This window comes from Sinohyriopsis cumingii, chromosome 2 (assembly GCF_028554795.1).
Source record: "Sinohyriopsis cumingii isolate HCF-2022 chromosome 2, ASM2855479v2, whole genome shotgun sequence".
NCBI classification, from domain to species: Eukaryota; Metazoa; Mollusca; class Bivalvia; order Unionida; family Unionidae; genus Sinohyriopsis; species Sinohyriopsis cumingii.
In genome coordinates, this window is record NC_142962.1 from 35,434,425 (window position 1) to 35,453,427 (window position 19,003).

A 19,003-nucleotide genomic window follows, 5' to 3' on the forward strand; every position below is an offset into this window, starting at 1 on the left:
AAAGGACACAAACATTTGAAAATTCTGGGGTCTTTTATACTGAGAAAAGTAAAATCTTTGTTATTGTAGAAAGTTGAATTAGAGAGTAAGGTGAAAGCTCTGGAGGAGAGGAACAGTGAACTCGAGGTTCGACTCCAGGAGCAGGAGGCACAGACTACAACCAGTGAGAGTTTGCAGTCACAGATCACTGAGCTGGAGGAGAACAACAGCAAGCTAGAATCCCAGATTAAACAATACCGTAGTGTTTTATCAGATACAGTAAGTTTTTTTTTACCTATAAGACCTTATGAGACAGATTCTGTATTGCATCTGTTGTATTATTTGCCTCCTCTTCCCCAAAGACAAAAATTTGCACCTGTTTTGCTGATTATAAAAAGTGAAAGCATGAAGGATATAAGAAATACATAAAACTTAGTCATTTCATCAATTTATAATATTACAACTCCATGGTCATAAACTAAGTAATATAAAGAATGAAAACCAACAAATTCTGTAACTTCAACAAATAATTCATTTCCCTGGAAAACTAAGTGAAAGTTTAAAAAGAACTTGCAGTAATGGGAATTAAATCGCAAAATAGTCCTAAAAGTTCTATCACCAGCCCTGACAAGTTTTAATTAAATTCAAGTGGTATTCAAAATAAGAGCCAGCACTGAAGGCATTGATGTGTCTGTAGTGTTGAATGTACTAATGCACCAATAGCCTGAAGTGTGATGATATACTAAGTCTTAAAATTAATCACATTAATATAATCCAAGATATCCTTTCCTGAATTCACTATAATTCCCAGTTAATGTCTCTGTCCAGGAATATTATTAAGCACATTCTAATTTCATAGAATAAAAATTTGAATAAATAGTTCTGGCTGAATTCAGTCACCAAACACAACAATACAAATGATTCTGCCTCAAGCAAGGACAAGTAATTTCTAGATAACAAGATCATAAAGCTCTCTACTTGACCGCAGTCACAATTAGCATTTTCTGAAATGCTGTGACTTTATGTAATTTTCCATTCAAGATCATTCTGGATTCTTTCAAAATGAAAGCTGTTACTAAAATTATAATAAGGATGTAGTAAACATCAGGTAGGCTAGGTATTTTGTGGGGGGAATTCTAGTAACCATAACCCAGACCCGAATAAATATATTTCTATTGATAATGGTCCTAATATTTAACCCATGCTCATAGAGACAATATTAGTCATGTATTATTTGTTGACCAAAATAAAGTTCAAGTACAGTTAAATACAACACACAGTGATAGAGAAAATAACCCCTAACAAACAATACAAACTAATTATACACAACAGTAGTTTCTAATCCAGTTGATGCCAGGTGGCCCCTAACATTATCAACTTTTTCATGTTTCAAACCAAATGGAAGCTGTTGATGTAAACAGCCAGACAAACTGCTTGCTGTCCTTTTCTGATTCTTAGAACTGTCCACTTTTAGGTTCTTAGAGCAGTCCATTTTCAGAAGTAAAATGTGTGATCTCCATCAGTATTTGCAATGTCAAGATTTTGTATTTCTAAAATACTATAAACAGATAAAATGGTGCAATTCTGATATGTGTTCATACTTTCCCTTCTGCTTTATAACTTTGAAGCCATTACAGATTAAGAGATGCAGCTTGACACATACTCATTAGGTATGTACAGACCACTTTGGGGAAGGTCATGGCTCAATATTTTGTTTTGATCACACTTTCTTTCTCAATAATTTTAGAGCTGTTTAAAATTAAGGTATGCAAATTGGTATACACACACACACACACACGTGTATATGTGTATATATAATTAAATATATCATTAGCATATGTATTGTGTACCTTATTGGCGATCTTATCTTTCACTGTCATGGCATTTGAATTTGTTGTTCAACTTGTCATAGATCAGAAGAGCCTCCATTCGTCCATTAGTACAGGTATAATATTGCTACTTCTAACTATTTTGGAACATTGCAATAAAACCTTATACATTCTTCCCTTCGTCTAGTTTGTCCTTAATGAAACTGGTACCACCTGGACTTGTGGTATGGTGGCTGCAGCAGTCATTGTGCAAATCTTCATGCTGCTCTTTCTGAATGGATGGTCATATCAACATTGGATTTTCACTTAAAGACTTCTTGTGATGTCTGTTTGGTCATAAATGATATGGATATGATGTTCAGTATGGTCACCAGGGCAACCATCTTGATTTTTTTGTTATTGCTACCTGTCCTAAATGGAAAGTCATAGTGACATGTTTTCACCCGAAGACTTCGCATAATGCTTAGTTGGTCCTAAGTGACAATGATGCCAATCCGATTCCCACTCTGGCTGTCACAGCAGCTTTTTGAAATTTTGTTTTGGATACTCTTGAATAGATGGCCATATCAACATGGGGTTTTCACTTAAAGACTTGTTATGTATTGTTGGTTCAAAACAAGATGGTGCTCATCTTATGTCCAATATGGCAGCCATTGTAGTCTTATAAATCTTGTTATGGCAGCTCCTTTGTGAATGGAAAGTCTTGTTGACATAAGATTTTTATCAGGCAACTTTTTATAATGTCGTGTTGGTCTAAAATGTTGTCTACTTTTTCTGAATGGTCATATCAACACGACTTTTTTTGATATCTGATTACTCCTAGAAGAAAATGGTGTTGTAGAGACATTCAATATGGCCACCACAGTTAGAAATCATCACTACTTCTGAATGAATGGTCATATTAGCATGGGGTTTTCAGTGAAAGACTTTTAAAATAGTTGGGCTCATTGGTTAGCTTGACAGACTGATGAAAGGTTGTAGTTTTGAATCCTATCACAAGACCAGCTCAGGTCTATTACCATCATGTGTCATTAGGCAAATAACTTTACTCCAGTCTCACTACTTCTATATAGCTGGTCATACTAATGATGTGCATTCACAGAAAGACTTATTATGATGTCATAAATGGTAATGGAAATAGGGCCATCATGGCAGCCATAATATAAATCTTCTCCAGGGGCCCCCAGGTGGCTGAGTAGTCTAAAGCACTCACCATTACAGATCACTGCCATCTCACCTCTGTCTGCATGGGTTTGAGTTTCGAGCTCTGCCAATATGGGTACGTGAGAAAGCTTGCCATTAGTATCTCATGGGTCAGTGGTTCTTTCTGGGGTTTTCCCCGGTTCTTCCTCCATCATTTATACTGGCTGCCGTGTATAGCCTATCTTGTGCTGAAAAATGGCGTTAAACCCTACAACAACAAAACTTCTCCATTATGGAAAGTAAGATCAACATGGGGGTTTCCACCAGACTTCCAACATCTTGTTGGTCTTAAATGGTAATGGTGCATCTTGCAGTAGTCACAAGGACGAAAGGGTCATATCTTGAAGTCCTGGAAGACTTTTGTTCAGCCAGAAGAGCATCAGTCCCATAAATGGATTCTTTTTCTATTACACCTTCCTTTCCACTTAGCAATTTTGGAGCCATTACTTTCCATATCTGTCCAGTAACTTTATACATTTTTCTTATGGTCTTAGTCAGATATCGTTACTGTGAACTTTTGTGACCTCACCATGGTACGCATGAAACAAATATTCACAGATTTTAATTGTTCTTTCATTTTGGTTTGTAAATTTGTTTTGGAAAAAGGGTTGCTGATATGAGATAATTAATTTTATTGTTACTTTATGGATTTGGGAAGGGGATCCTGGTTATGAAAATGTATTAATTGGGTCTTATTTTGGTGGTTTGCAGAATTCCCATGAAAAAATGGTTCTGCATTAGCCGAGTTAACAGACAATAGTTTTGGGACCTGTGTCTACTTGCTTAGAAGTCAGGTCCAACTGCAAATTGCACAGACTCTGATCTGCCATTGCATAATGCACCAGCAGAGCTTGGTCTTTGCAATTTGTTAGAAGTAATCAGTACTGCAAACAACATGGACCCTGATTTGTGGGCACATTATGCAATGGCGGATCAGAGTCTGTGTTCTTTGCATATGGACTTATAAGCAAGTACAAATAGTAGTTTATTTTCTAAACTGAGAAACTGAATTTTTAATTTTGCCAAGAAAGTAATTAGTATTATGGAAGTTTTAACTTTGTTTCTTGTCAGTGTTAAACTTTATTTCAGTTTATATTTTATTGTCAAAATATACTTGGTTTATTGTAATACTGTTTTCTTGATTCTAGGAGAACCAGTTAACACAATTAGAACAGAGTGTGGAAACAGAAGAACAGAAGTGGCAAGATAGGTTAAAGAGCAAAGATGCAGAACTAGAACAGGTAACTATCATATTTTTGATTTTGCAGCTTGTTTAGGTAAATTTTTAGAATGCTATAAATACATGAATACACATAAATATTAAAATTTCAACTGCCTTCTGAATCAAGCCCTGCTGGAATACCCAGAAGAATGTGTTTCCTATCATTACCCACTCTAGTCTATAAAATATACAAGGGAAGTAACTCTTTCATGATACCGTTATCACCTACTATTGTCACTGCATTGGCTACCTGTATACTGGATGTTCTTCAGTTTAGCTTTTACTCGGTTATAGGCAGCATTGGATCTGTAAATTTCTTTGGAGTCCACTGCAAATATCAACTATCTTTCTGTAAGGTCAAGCATTGGTAACATTCTTTGTTTTCAAAAATATTATTCCACCTGTTCAGACTCACGACTGAAAGGATGCACGTGAGAATCCTTCAATCAGACCAGCCTGGGTCAGCCACCATTGTATGTCCTTGGGTTAGGCACATTACTTCAATTGCCTTGGGAATACATAACGTACTGGTTGTGCCACAAAGCACCAATGATATCATTGGTCATACCATTTTTACATTATTATGAATTAAAACTTATTGCGGTCTGTACAAATAAAAACATATACATATGTGGACACTGGTAGGGTATACACTTCAGTCACGTTCCACCATTCAAATAGTATGCATGTCCAGTATGCGATCAGTACATCATCTCTGCAATTTATTCTATATGCCGCTCTCCAATGGTAGATTGATTTTCTGAAGTTCGTTGAGTTTTCATTCAGCATATTTTGCTAGGAATAAAGTACATGATGATTTTTATAATTTTTAAAATCAATATATAGAAACTTCCATTTGGAAATGGATGATTGCAGGACAGCTTGGCTGCTTTATCTGCCATTTCATTACATGTAAGGATTTAGTATAGTAAAAAGATGGCTGTTATTGATGTAGTACATTTTGAAGCTTCATTTAAAAACCAGCTTGATAGTGACATGATATATGGCAGCTCCACCCATCTCCATTTTTGAAACCATCAGTATACAGGGATATATAACTGTGAGAGGAGACTCCACTTTCATTGAATTTACTCAGAAAAAGTAGAGAATTTGTTGTTGACTTTAAGAATCAGCAGACATCAAACAGAAATTTGGGGGATGTTGATAACCAAGGTAATAATTTTGGAATATAGAATTTTTCAAAATTTCCAATGTTATGGTTTGCTGTTTCTGAGTGGGGACAGATTTGTATGCCAAAAGGTGGAATGGAGTTAAGTATCCAAGTGAGCAAGGTGTGGTATTTGGGCCTCAAGACAATTTCACAAGATAGCTCATAGTATATAAAGAGCCAATTTTGTTCATCTGAGATGAAGTGATAACTTATTTTGTTTCAACATTAGAGGCTTTCTGAAGGAAAGCTCGAAATATGCATGAGACAAAGTCCAAGTCCTTGAGTGTGAATCAGATTAACTGTCTGGAGGTAAGATTTACAAGTTGATCTGTGTACACAGTCGAGTTATAGTTCGGTTTAGATCTTGCTAATAACCTGTATAACTGGTTCAAGATCATCCAGTCTGCTCCCCAATCTGTATTTTCAATGATCTGTATTACACCCATGGAGTTTTGAAATTTGTCCCTGATGTATCTAATAAAGTTAGTGTACATGATTAGGGAAATTGTCATGATAGAGCTTTGGGTCATTGTGAACTTAATGTAATTGGCACAAGTGCACACAGATGGAAATAATTGGTGCTAATCTGACTGTCAATATATTGATGCCCTGAAGGTCATCTTGAAAATCATACTGTCAGTAACCCTTCTAAGTGGATGGTCATTTCATCATGGGGTTTTACCAGAGGATTTATTAGTTATTTAGTTGGTACCAAAGAAATAGGTGCTAATCTTATATCAAATATGACAACCATGAATGCCATCTTGTTTTCACTACAACTTGAAGATCATGTTGACATGGTGTTTTTACCAAAAGACATCTAAAGATGGCTACTCGGTTGTAACTGAAAATGGTGCCAAATTGACATTCATTAATGGTGCAAGAGTGGTCAGTGTGAAGATCTTATTATCACTCATGAGTATGAGATAGTGTCAGCACTCAACAGTGTAAAAGAAGGAAAAGTCTTGATTCCTGGAAATTCTTTGTGGACAGTAGAACATCAGTCCCTTTGACGGACTCGTGTTCATTTTTTAGATTTTTTGGATCATAGACATTTTGGACAAATCTTATTAATATAATTAAGCAAAAACCACTTGAGATGGATGAATTAATTTTTTCTTGGGTTTTGCTGGTTTTAATGGCACTGTTAGCATAGTGTTGGCTATATCGTGCTGAGGAAATGGGAGCTATGTGCCCTTCCCAAGGCCACACTGAGGCAGCCAACCCAAGGCTGGCCGTGACAAGTATCAAGCCCACAACCATCAATTCTCTTCTTCTCTTTAGAAATTTGAATTTTTTTGTGTGTGTGCATGTAGATGACACTGGAATTTTTATCATGTAGGTGAGACAGGAAAGTGCCTCATTGCGGGAACAGTTGTTGAAATCTCAAGGCAGTACAGAGGTGAGTATTGCTCCATATCATTCTTAGTCACACCTGCCAGCATGCTGTATTCTTTTTCAATCTGCATAAAGACCATTTACAGGTTCAGTTTTTTTCCAAACTAATCTTAAACTTGCCCCTTGCACACTCAATGCAAGCTTTAAATTTTTACAGTTTCGAGATTACGATAAGAACATGACAGAAACATTAATAGTAAAATGAGTTTTGCATCTTATTTCATAACCTTTATAAATTACCTAAAATGTAAGCAAGCAGAATTTTGTGTAGTTTCATAAAGTGAGATTTTGTTGAAACATTTGCTCATTGTCTGAGATGTATGTAATTTTAGAATCAAATTTATCTACAATTAAGCCTTTTTAAAATTCAGAACTCGTGAAATTTTCTCTTTGTGTTTTCATAAATGTGTTCTTGTGTAAAAAAATTGATCAAGATCAGTTTGAAACAGTCTGGCCTGAAGTCTGTATGACTTAATTTGCTACCCTGCTTGACATCAGTTATAGAAGCAAGATTTATGCTTATAATGTTAATAAAAATACAAATAATATAAATCCTTTGAACGATTCTACTGTTGTAAGCTTATTCAGGTAGACTAATTGCTTTCATATGCTAATGAGCATGAATCATTAAGCTTCCTAATTTTCTCATTTGATATCTTGTCAGCCGTGCATTCAGTTGCAAAAGTTGCACTTCAGTTTTTCACTTCTTGCTTTATTTTGTTGTCATTTTTGTCAAATTTTATTGTGCCATTCCTTATTTTTGTAGTTTAAACTTTTATTATGCAAATGATGATTATAATATAGTTAGAACTTGTTAAGTATATTCAAGATATTTGTTGTTTCACTTTAAGTTGCTTTGGTGTGTTTTTTCCCGCTGCTGTTATATACCTGTCTTGTTTCGAAAAGTATTTATAAATTGGTTAATAAATCATTAGTTTATTAGTCTTCTATCTATACGTTTTTTTTTTTAATGCCTGGTCATTTCTGTGGAAGAAGCAAATAGAGTTGCACTTGTCTATCTGCTCCATCCTGTCATGTCATCCCATTCTGAATTTCAAAAGCAGGTTTGGTAGGAAGTATCACATTAAAGGGGTCTAGGTCAAGTTAGATTTTCAACATTTTCCAACAGTTTGTAGTTTTGCACCCAGTTGCAGCTTAAAGCTTTACCCTTTAATTACATAACATTGCATTGGGCGTACGTGTCATATATACACATTTCTAGATTTTCCATTACTTTCATTTGATTTTCAACATTTTCTTAAAAAATGTTGTAGAAATATTCCCCCTGTTTGACTTTAAGCATATTACAGTGAAACCCCACTATAAGCATGAAGTTCAGGATCCACATATATTGTGTACATATCGATCATTTAGAATGAATAAATCATCATGTGTACTCACTGCTGATTTCTTGGCATCTCATAAGAATGAATCCATTAAAATTCCTTAGAAAATATGCACACAAAAAGTATAATATTGTCATTTTGTCTTAGATCTTTGTGTCTGAATTCAGTGCGAAAAAACAAATGAACAATACGATAAAAAAAGATACATTGGAAAGACGAAGCACATTTTATTGTCAAGTACATATGCATGTGTATGTCCCAGGATCATTAAATTGAGTCTGTATACCTTTCTTACTGCTAGAATTTTCTCTGCTACAAATTTCTTTGTTGAAAAATTGCCTCATGATGCTGTCATGTTTGCTGTTATCAAAGTTAGTCATGTTCCTCAAGAGGCCCAGAGTGACTGAGTGGTCTAAAGCATTCTCCGTTGGGGCCCCGAGTGGCCGAGTGGTCTAAAGCGCTCTTCGTTACGGATCACTGCCATCTCACCTCTGTCTGCGGCGGTTTGAGTCTAAGATTCAGCCAATGTGGGTATGTGAGAAAGCTTGCCAGTAGCTTCTCGAGGGTCAGTGGTTCTTTCCGGGGTTTTCCCGGGTTCTTCCTCCACCATTAATACTGGCCGCCATGTATAGCCTATCGTGTACTGAAAAATGGCGTTAAACCCCACAACAACAACAACAACAACATTCTCCGTTACAGATCACTGCCATCTCACCTCTGTCTCCGTGGGTTCGAGTCTCAGATTCGGCCAATGTGGGTATGTGAGAAAGCCTGCCAGTAGCTTCCCGTGGATCATTGGTTCTTTCAGAGGGTTTTTTGGGAACATCCTCCACCATTATAACTTGCCGCCATGTATAGCCTATCATGTGCTGAAAAATGGCGCTAAACCCTACAGCAGCAACAACAACAACATGTTCCTCAACTTAAGAACTCAGACATAGCATATAGTATACTTCCATTGTCTCCCACTGGTCTTTCTTTCTTTCTCTCTCTAAATATTAAGCTAATGGCTTTTATTTAACATCGGACTTAATCATGTTCAGAGCTTCAGCAGTAAAAGCTTTATGTATGCATGTGCTGTTATCCATTATAAATACCTACTAATTGGTATGTTGTTTTTTTAATACAATTTTTTGGGAATGACTATGGCAAAAATAATTGTTAATAAACAATTGGGTCATTTTTATAGGGAAGGACTGATTTTTTTTACTGATCAGCTGACAACACCTCCAAGCCACATGCACAGGTTACTGGCTTTTAAAACAAGATTGTTGTATAAATTATTGCCACATAATTTGAGATCGACTTTTAAGATCAGATATTCCTTAGATTATTTGATTTTTAAATTCAGGTGAGAAATCTTTTACCAACCACTGTTTAGTTTTGATGCTTGGTTGTGTATGACAGTTGAATGAGCAAATCTCTTTTGGTTATTAATTAATCAACAGTTGTAAACAGAATGCACTGAAGACAAACACAAAGAATATTTAAGGCCTATATTGCTAATTAATCAGGAATAATAATGTCAACACTTGTCAGCTTTCTAATGTGCTGATGTCTTTCATAAATAAGCCAAGATCAGTGTGCAATGATTGACAATTGACACAGTCATGAAGAACATTCACAAATGGAAATGTTTCACATCATAGTATAAGAAAGACAGTGAGAAGACATTAATTTCTACAAGAACACAACATCTCACTATATTGTTAAATCAAACTCTTGTTTAATTTAGTCTTAAAACTTCATATTACTTTAATAAATCGGTGAAATTATCGTAAAATTTTGGGGTCCATGCCACGATCATGTCTTATATGAATTTGTGTTATAAGAAAGTGATATTGTTGGGTTTCACTGTGTTAGTTAGGCATGTCATTATATAGACACAGTTCTGTTTTCCTTTCTCTGCAGTTCATTTTGCCTTTGCTTCATTGCCAGTGCAGCTTAGCAGTAAATCATTCACTGCTTAATCTGCCTATGACATGGTCCTTTTTCTAGGAACTAAGTGACTTGGACTTTGCATATCGATGTGTTGAGAAAAGTTTAACAGCTATAGTGGATGAGGTAATATGCTGTATTTATCAATAACTTCAGCAGCTAATCCACCAAATGTATCCCAGCTAGTAAAATATGCTTTCCTTTTAACTAGACAAATTAACTTCCAAACTTTTATACAGAGGACACAACAACTGAATTTTGGTACTCTTTTTTTTTCCATCCAACTTAACACTGGTCAAGAACTTTTATATAAAAATAGTCCATTATGTTTGCACTAAAGGAAAATGGGAGTTAGTTTTGAATAATAGCTAGTTGGATGCTTGACATTGCAAATAAAATGCTTTTTCAAATAAAGCATAACAAGTCAATGTATAAAGTCAAACTTCATCTAAAGCTGGAGGAAGGATAAAAATGAAGAATGCACGATACTTGTAGGGCTGTGGTGGCTTGGTGCTGTGAGATAAGAAATAAATTTTTAAATGAAGACATCTGTAACAGAATAGCAATATGAAACAATACAAATCTAATGTGAATTCATTTTGTTTGTGGGTAAAGTTTATCAGTTTTGTGGATTTGAACAAAATTTACATTTACAGAACTTAAATTAGTGAATTGGGGAAGGGGTCCTCTGAGTTTCAGTAGATGTTTCATTGTTTATTTGCTCTTTAAATTTGTTTGTTATTAAAAACCATGTAATCCATAGAAGTTTTATTGCACAAATTACAGTGAATTGGTTTTATTTTGTTGGAGTCCACCAAGCCATTATTTATGCTATATCTAAAAAGCATATTAATCAGCTTCTCAGTGTGTATTGGCTGCCACTATATATGCAGTGATATGGTTCATTTTTGCAGTGGTTTTTGGAATTTAGCACAAAGAAACAAGTTTGTCATATTTCAGTTTTGCATGCATTGTATTATTTGTCTGTGCTTTGCATCATTAATTGTTTATATTTTGATCATAATATCCATCATGTCTAGGCAATAATATCCATCATGACTACATATAACCATATGTCAGTACCTTTTTGGATAGACGGGGTTTTTTAATCTCATGTATGAATGGTGAAACACTGTGGCTACCATCTGGATGGCAATGTATGAAAGAATTTTGTAATTTTAGATACTCTTGCAGTTTTTATTAGACTGCTGTGGCAAGGTGCATGTTGAGCAGTCATTTTGATACATGCCAACCTTTACTCTGGTATAATCATTACACTCTTTTTCTCCTAATTAGATAATACACCCACCTGAACATGCTTACGCTTTTATGGTTCATTAAAAATAAATAAAAAATAAAGGAATAAACAGTTGTGTTTGTCATTGTTGTTACCATTATATAAATTTGAGAATATTCTAAAAAGAATAGCATCACCATAGATGTACATGTACTTATTTTCTTTTCCAAGAAAACATGGGTCTCTTCAGTTAAAAACTTGTCTCACCTGTTCATTATATTTTTTATAGAGATTCAGGTAGCGGTGTACTTTAAAAAATTACACCTGATGTTGAGCAAGACAGGATAAAAATGTTAGAGGGGAGGGATCTTTAAACTTAAAAAGCATGTCAGATCAGATAATGGACAGCTAATTAGCACTGTACAAATTTAAAAAGAATATGAGTGGGGAGGAATACAGCACTCAGAGATTAAGCACATTGCCATGTTCTTTGCAGAATTTGTGGACTGTACTCTGTGATCATTCAGTAAAAGCTAGACACATAGACTACTTGGAGTGTTGTATATAAATAGTACGTTTTGTGTTTTTAAATACAGATACTAATTCACTTGGATTTTGCCCATTTGTGACTAGAATTTTAACCAGTTGCAGATCCAGGTTACCATAGTAGCAAAAATAAATACACATTTTTCATACATATTGTGTAATTATAGCATCTAATACACTTTTTTGTGCACCTGTTGTTGTTGTCATGTTCATGATGTTGATATTGTTGGACTTTCCATATTCTTTAAAATTCCCAATCAAAAGTTCTTTTTCATAGCTTCATAACTTAATGAAGGAATTTTGGTACAGTTTTCAACATAAGTAAACAGCTTTCACAATGATAAAAAAGTAATGCAAGTGCCTTAGGAAAACGAAACTGATTTTTAAAACATTTAATGAGCAGTCACATGATCTTTAAGAAGTGAACCTCTGTCGTCAACATTTTCTTGGGTAAATTCATAGTGCCAGTATGAAAATGATGAAAAGACCCAAACACATTTAATCCTTTTGAAAGGAAGGGGGTCTGGAACTCTAGTCCCCTTTTTCCTGCAACAGTTTGCTCTGACCTTCTACTGTCATTTTACATGTTCCTTACTATCAGATGAGAAACAGTTCCCAGACCTTAATAAGAAACAAACAGAACATTCAACCTATAGAAGAATGTCTATCCACCAGCAACCGAAGTAAAGGAGGCTGCATTTTAGCACAATCTGGATTATTGTGATAGTTGCTTGACTTTCCATTTAGCTTTGTGCATGCTTTTCTTGTTGAATATAAATATATTGTTTCTTGTATGATGTGACCAAGGGCCAGCCAAATAAGTTTTTCAAAAGTGAGGGTGGGTTTATAAGTAAAATTATTGTTAGCAAATACCTTCTACTGGTATACTCTTTTGCAAGTCAGATCCAACTGCAAACTGCACAGACCCAGAAATACCATCACATAATGTGCCGGCATATCTGAGTCTGTGCAGTTTGTTAGGACTAAACAGTAGAACAAACAACATAAACCCTGAGCTGTTAGTGAATTATATGCAAGATTAGGGTCTGTGCTGTTTGCAATTGGACCCTGTCTTATAAGTTAGTATTTACAGTATTTGCTAAATTTAGGAAGTTGAGAAGGGTTTATTAATAAACATGGCCTAATGAGAGAAATATGTATTGTAAAACATTTTTACTCTCCTTGATTATGAAATTACCATCATTTATAATTTTTTCCATTAATTAAAGACTCTTCTCTCTAAACAAAAAATCTTAATGTCAGATTTGGAAGCTGGCATGTAAAATTAACTTAGAATAGTACTGTTTGAAAAATAAAGTTCAGAAAATGTAAATTCAGATGGGGAATACAGCAATAATGATGTAAATATCTGTCCATCAACAAGGTGGTTTCTGCAGCATAACTTGAATTAAATTTTTTCAAATTGGGTACTTATTTTCAAAAGTTGTTTACTTTACACAAGTGTAGAGTCAAGGCCACTGAAGCTGAAAATGTGATTTTCCTTTCTTTATGACAAGTCAGATTTACCTGCCCCAGTATTCATAAAAAACTTTATTCAAAGGTACAGTTGGGAAGGGCAGTTCTTATTAATTCTGAGGTTAATTGTCAATGTCACTGGAACTGATGCTGTAATTTTTTGGGGTCTCCATTTCACAAGTCAGGTGTCCTGGATCCAGTTTTTATCAAACTTAATTGTGCAGAAGCATCTCTGTTAATTTGGGAGCCTCAAGGGAACTAAAAGTGTCATTTTTTATTCCACATTACACATGTGGTTTCCTCAAGTTTCATGCACTCAGTATATTTTCAACTTGTATGTGCTTTAATTTTGTTTGGTAAGGCAGCTTAATATTCAGTCGATGGTAAATAGATCAGTGGTTTAGGTCTTTGAATGTGAAATTTCTAAATTATATTTTATGTTTGTAATAGCAACAGTTACTTGGGGTGATCAACCAATCTTTTGAAATCTTTTTGATCCCTTTTTAATTATATGTTTGCTAATTTAAATTATTTCTGCTTAAATAATGTTTGGAAAAACTTATAAACAAGAGTTTTTTTAGACACCTGATGACAGAGGTGTCGTACACAGATTTCACTTAAGTAATGGTTGAAAAAACTATAAAAAAATAGGTTTTTTTTAAGACGACTGTTGACAGGTATCGTACACAGATTTCACTTAAGTAATGCCTGAAAAAAACTTTCTAAGATGGTTTTTTTTTTAAGATGGCTGTTGACAGAGATGTCGTAAGCAGATTTCACTTTAGTACAACATTGTAATTCACTTTTTTTCTTTTTTCTTTGCAGATGAAAGTGAAATTAGAAAGTTTAGAAGGTCAGTTACATGCCTCAGAGAATAGATGTATTCAGTTGCAGGAAGATGTGGACAAGGTGAGAAGTCTTGGTAATAATAAATTGAGATAAATGTTTAGCTGCTTTATCTGGAATACAATATTCTTCATCTTCATTGAACCTGAACCCTATGAATTTGGTATGATTTATACCTCAAAAATGCACTTAATGCATTCCTATCCTCAAAAAGTTTTAAATCCAGATTATCTAAACCTACTCTGGATTTTCTTTTTGACAGTGTAGTCTGTATCAGAATTTTACTGGAAACCTGATTTCTGCCTGCGCATGATCAATACAAAAAATAGTATAGTTAAGTCCAAGTGACGGAGAGACTGCAAAAAATGAAAGCTATTCAAGCCTGATGATGACCATGAACCTGCAGGAAATATATCAAAGCAGAAAAATAAAACATTGTATCAAGACACATGAAATTCTCTTAGTCCATCAAGAAAGGGAGACATTTTTATTTGATTCATCTGATGTTTCTAGTGCTCATGGTAAATGGTTTGATTATAAGTGTCATATTGTGTCAAAGGGCAGAGACACTTTCTTTAGTGTTCATTTTTGTTAATTGAAATAATGTTTAGTTTTTTATTGCTCATTTTTCAATGACTTAAAGTATTATGGATTAGCAGACTTTGAGTGTACAAGACAAACATGTCAGTTGTCAGAACAATACTGTTTGTTAGTCATGAGCAATATATCTTGAATATTATTCACTCAGTCACAAAATACTTGATCTTCATGTTGATACAGTTAGAAAAGCAGTACTCCTCTGTATTCATTAAATTTACCCAGGTTCAGCTATTTGTGCTCGTGATCTTATGTAATATTACATGCAGTAGTTTTTTCTTGGAAAATTAGAATCAGAGAAAGTACTACACATAAGGAAATGGGGGATAAGCTGGTCTGGAATGTCTAACTGAAATTGGCAGACATTTAATTTGTGTCTGTTAAAAAATTTAATTTAGCTTTAACAATTTTAGTAATATTACTATAAGGTGTACAGTTTGACAGTTCATAGTGTTTATCACTGGGATATCTTGCCACAAACATGTTGCATCATATCCTGTCCAGTCACATTATCCTGACACCATTCTGACCAGACCTAATACTAACCTCTTAAAGCTGAGCACCAAGCAAAGCAGCTGCTAATACCATTTTTATAAGTCTTCGGTATGACTCAACTTGTGTTAGAACCCATGACTTCCTACATCTAAGGTGAACACACTACAACCACTTAGGTCACAGCAGTGGTCGAAATTGGCATACCTAAATGGTGTCACATTTTGAAATGGCAGGTAACAGGTCTAGAAGACCAATGAAATCAGCATAGGTACAGATCTGCCATTACACAACATTACAGTGTTGTTGTGTTTGTGATCCCAAGCAACAATGTAGATCCTGGTCTACTGACATATTATTGACTACGTTATAGAAGGATAAATGGGATATGTCAGAGTGTATGTATGATAGCCTGGTGTTTTGATCATAATGTCGAAAAATAATATGCACTCTCTTGCTTATGAGGTTGCTTTTAAACCTCATTCTGTGCTACAATGTGCTGTATACTTTAGAAGTCTTAACATGTTATCAAGCAACTTTGCAGATGTAAAAATTCCATTTTGTGCATCAGAATTATGACTGGTTATACAGTTATATGAAATATATTGCTAAAATTTGTTAATTTTGTATGGTTTTCCATCTTTATGTTGCCTGTCAGTTTGTCATTCTTTTCTCCATCTGTCATATTATTTATAAACTGGTTTGTAGATTGAATCAGTATTTATATTATTACATTATTTTTGTCTGTTCACCAACATTATTTTTAGATCTCGTCTATTTTTATTATCCAGTATTTTTCCCTTTATTGCAGTATGAAGAGAAAATTAAATCCTTGGAAATAAAGTTATCAGAAACAGAGAAATCCACTTCAGAACTACCAGACCTTCAAAAGGCAAGTTCATGTCTTCAGGGCACAGATGGTTGTATGTTTTCTCTACCTTGAAAGCTGTGTGCACTTGTAGTTTTTATACACCAAAGAAAAGTTTTTGTAATAATGAAAGTGCCAAAAGAAAGTAAAACACATGGTTCAGATTGTTAGCATTATCTCCAGGAATGTTTTACTTTACTCCACGTATTCCGATCATTAGCATGTTAAACAGGACCATTCTTTCAGCATTAAAATATAAATACACAAAAATTACACAAAAATTGCTGTTCGCTGAAACTGGAATAAGGTCTTGCCAGCTGCACTGAATATTGCGGAATTTGCTGCTTGCAGTATCTTTACATGATATTGAATTTCTTGAATCCGAAATAGATTACCTTGAATTATCTAACTGTGAGCATTAATGTTATTGCAGGCAAAAGTGTTGTCAATGAAGTAAAACAAAACACTAGCACCATTTTAAGAAGGTTCCATCTGTGTGAGGAGATGAAACTTGCAGTGGGAAGGTCTGAGACATTTTTGGATTTCAAGTTACTGGCAAGACTTGGGTGTCATTCTTCCAGTGGTAATAGCGATGTTTTCAGTATTGTCATCAACAGTATTGAGATTCTGTGTTGAAAGTTCCTTAATCTGATTACAATCCAGGTCTCTGTTGACCGTTTCATTCTGTTGACCTTTTCATTCACCAGTTAGATTGTTGCTAATGACAACCCTTCTTGACATGAAATGCAGTGGTTTATATTAAAGATTACTAAAAAAAAGTGACCCAGGAATTGCAAAGATTGGCAGAACATGAACCATTATTTGTGCCAGTTGAATTTTTATATTAATTAGATTGAAAAATTCTTGAAAGTCTATATCAATGGCTGTATTCAACTTAAATTTGGGTATAATCCTTCCAGATGCATGAAATATGTTATCCAAGATCACAATCGTAACAATGCCTAGTTGAAACACTGTATTCTGTGTTAGCAAGTTAACACAATCATGACAATGCCCAGTTGAAACGCTGTATTCTGTGTTAGCAAGTTAACACAATCATGACAATGCCCAGTTGAAATGCAGTATTTTGTGTTAGCAGAAAGTTAACACAATCATAGCAATGCCCAGTTGAAACTCTGTATTCTGTGTTAGCAGAATTTAACACAGTCATAACAATACCCAGTTGAAACACTGTATTCTGTGTTAGCAGAAAGTTAACAAAATCATAATAATGCCCAGGTGAAACACTATATTTTGTGGAACCCTTGAGTTAAATTGTAAGTGGGGACCATGAGTGACCGAGTGGTCTAATGTGCCCGTTACGGATCACTGCCATCTCACCTGTCTGTGTCGGTTCGAGTCTCGAGCTCAGCCAATGTAGGTAAGTGGGAAAGCTTGCTGGTAGTTTTTGTGGGTCATTGGTTCTTTCTGGGTTTTCCCAGGTTCTTCCTCCACCATTTATACTACCTGCCATGTATAGCCTATCTTTTGCTGAAAAATCGCATTCAACCATATGACAACAACAATAATAATTGTAAGTCACCCTTTTTCATTGTGAATGTCGATTAAAATATATTCATATTTGACTATGTACAATTCAAACGAAGAGGCTGTAAAGTGAGATGAAAATCTTCTTTCCAAGAAAGGGGGTAGAATAGAAAGAAAAAATTGTCAACAGGAGGACTTTGATGTCAGCATCTTCAGCATCAATTTTACCAGATTTACCGAGTCAACTGTAAACCTCTAATTGTCAGTTATTACACTTGTACTAAATGTAAAATTGTTTTGCAGGAGTTGGATGAATTAAGACGGTTACTTGAGGAGGAGAGAAAGAAGAATAAGGAATTAGCCTCACAAACTGTCCGATTAAATGGTATAATTAAGACTGGGCATGATGCTTTGGCACAAGAACAGAATCTAGTCAGAGATCTTAGACAACAGCTGGCAGAAAAACAAAATGCAAGTGTTTCTCTTTTGACTTTTTACCTTTGGTCTGGTGGCTATTCCCAAGTATATTTTTTATTTAAAAAAATAGTTTTACAGTTACAAATATTTGAACCTATAGCTATAATTATGAAGACATAGAGTGGAACTATTTAAATTCCATACATTCAGATTATCAGTTTAATATTTTTTTCTTATGATACCACCGAATTGTTGCAGAATTTCTCCCAGAGAGTCTGCTTGATATATTTCTTTCAAAGAGACAGGCTAACTTATTTTTCAGACAGACATATATTTTGATTTTTTTTTTTTAATGAGTGGTGGGCTTTTTAGTTGGTAAATGTGGATATTGTCCCCTGCCTTTTAACAAAAAGCAGGGGACAGCATCTGCATTTCCATCTGTCTACCCATTGATCATTTTCCTCTAACTTAAAAGCAATCTGAGATTAAGGGATGAAACTTGGTATACTAGAGCATCATCATTAGAAGGTGAATTGCATGCCACCCCCGGGTGGGGAGAGGGAATGTCCTATCTTCAAGGTCAAGGCTACAGCTGAATAGTGGGTTTGTTTGTTATACTTTTCTTTCCACTCTAACTGTCAAGCCATTAGAGTTTAAGGAGTGGAACTTGGTAACATGTATGTCATCACTTGCAGGTGTGTTGCAAATGCTTTAAAGGACTCAATATTCAGGGTTAAGGTCATGGTTCAGTATATTAAGTTTTCTCATGAAACTGAGTATACTTGTACATCATTAGAAGCTGTTTTACCTGCTATATGGTAGACCAGATCATATCTTTCAGGTCATTGTCATAACTTAATATACTAAGTTTTCTATCACACTTATCACTTTGGTCAGTAATGTTAGATCCTCAAGATCAAGAGATGAAACTTGGTATACTTAAATATCAG

At 34.8% G+C, this 19,003-nt stretch overlaps 1 protein-coding gene across 5 annotated transcripts in view; it reads left to right on the plus strand.

Moving 5' to 3' along the window:
- Positions 1 to 19,003, plus strand: part of LOC149804621 (uncharacterized) — an 81,280-nt gene that overhangs the window by 43,151 nt on the left and 19,126 nt on the right. For all 5 annotated transcript variants that reach the window (XM_089942508.1, XM_089942491.1, XM_089942499.1 and 2 more), the window contains 6 exons: positions 70 to 258; positions 4,160 to 4,252; positions 6,747 to 6,806; positions 14,171 to 14,254; positions 16,092 to 16,172; positions 17,940 to 18,107. In XM_089942508.1, coding sequence (XP_089798634.1) covers positions 70 to 258; positions 4,160 to 4,252; positions 6,747 to 6,806; positions 14,171 to 14,254; positions 16,092 to 16,172; positions 17,940 to 18,107 — 675 coding nt within the window. The remainder of the gene's footprint in view (positions 1 to 69; positions 259 to 4,159; positions 4,253 to 6,746; positions 6,807 to 14,170; positions 14,255 to 16,091; positions 16,173 to 17,939; positions 18,108 to 19,003) is intronic.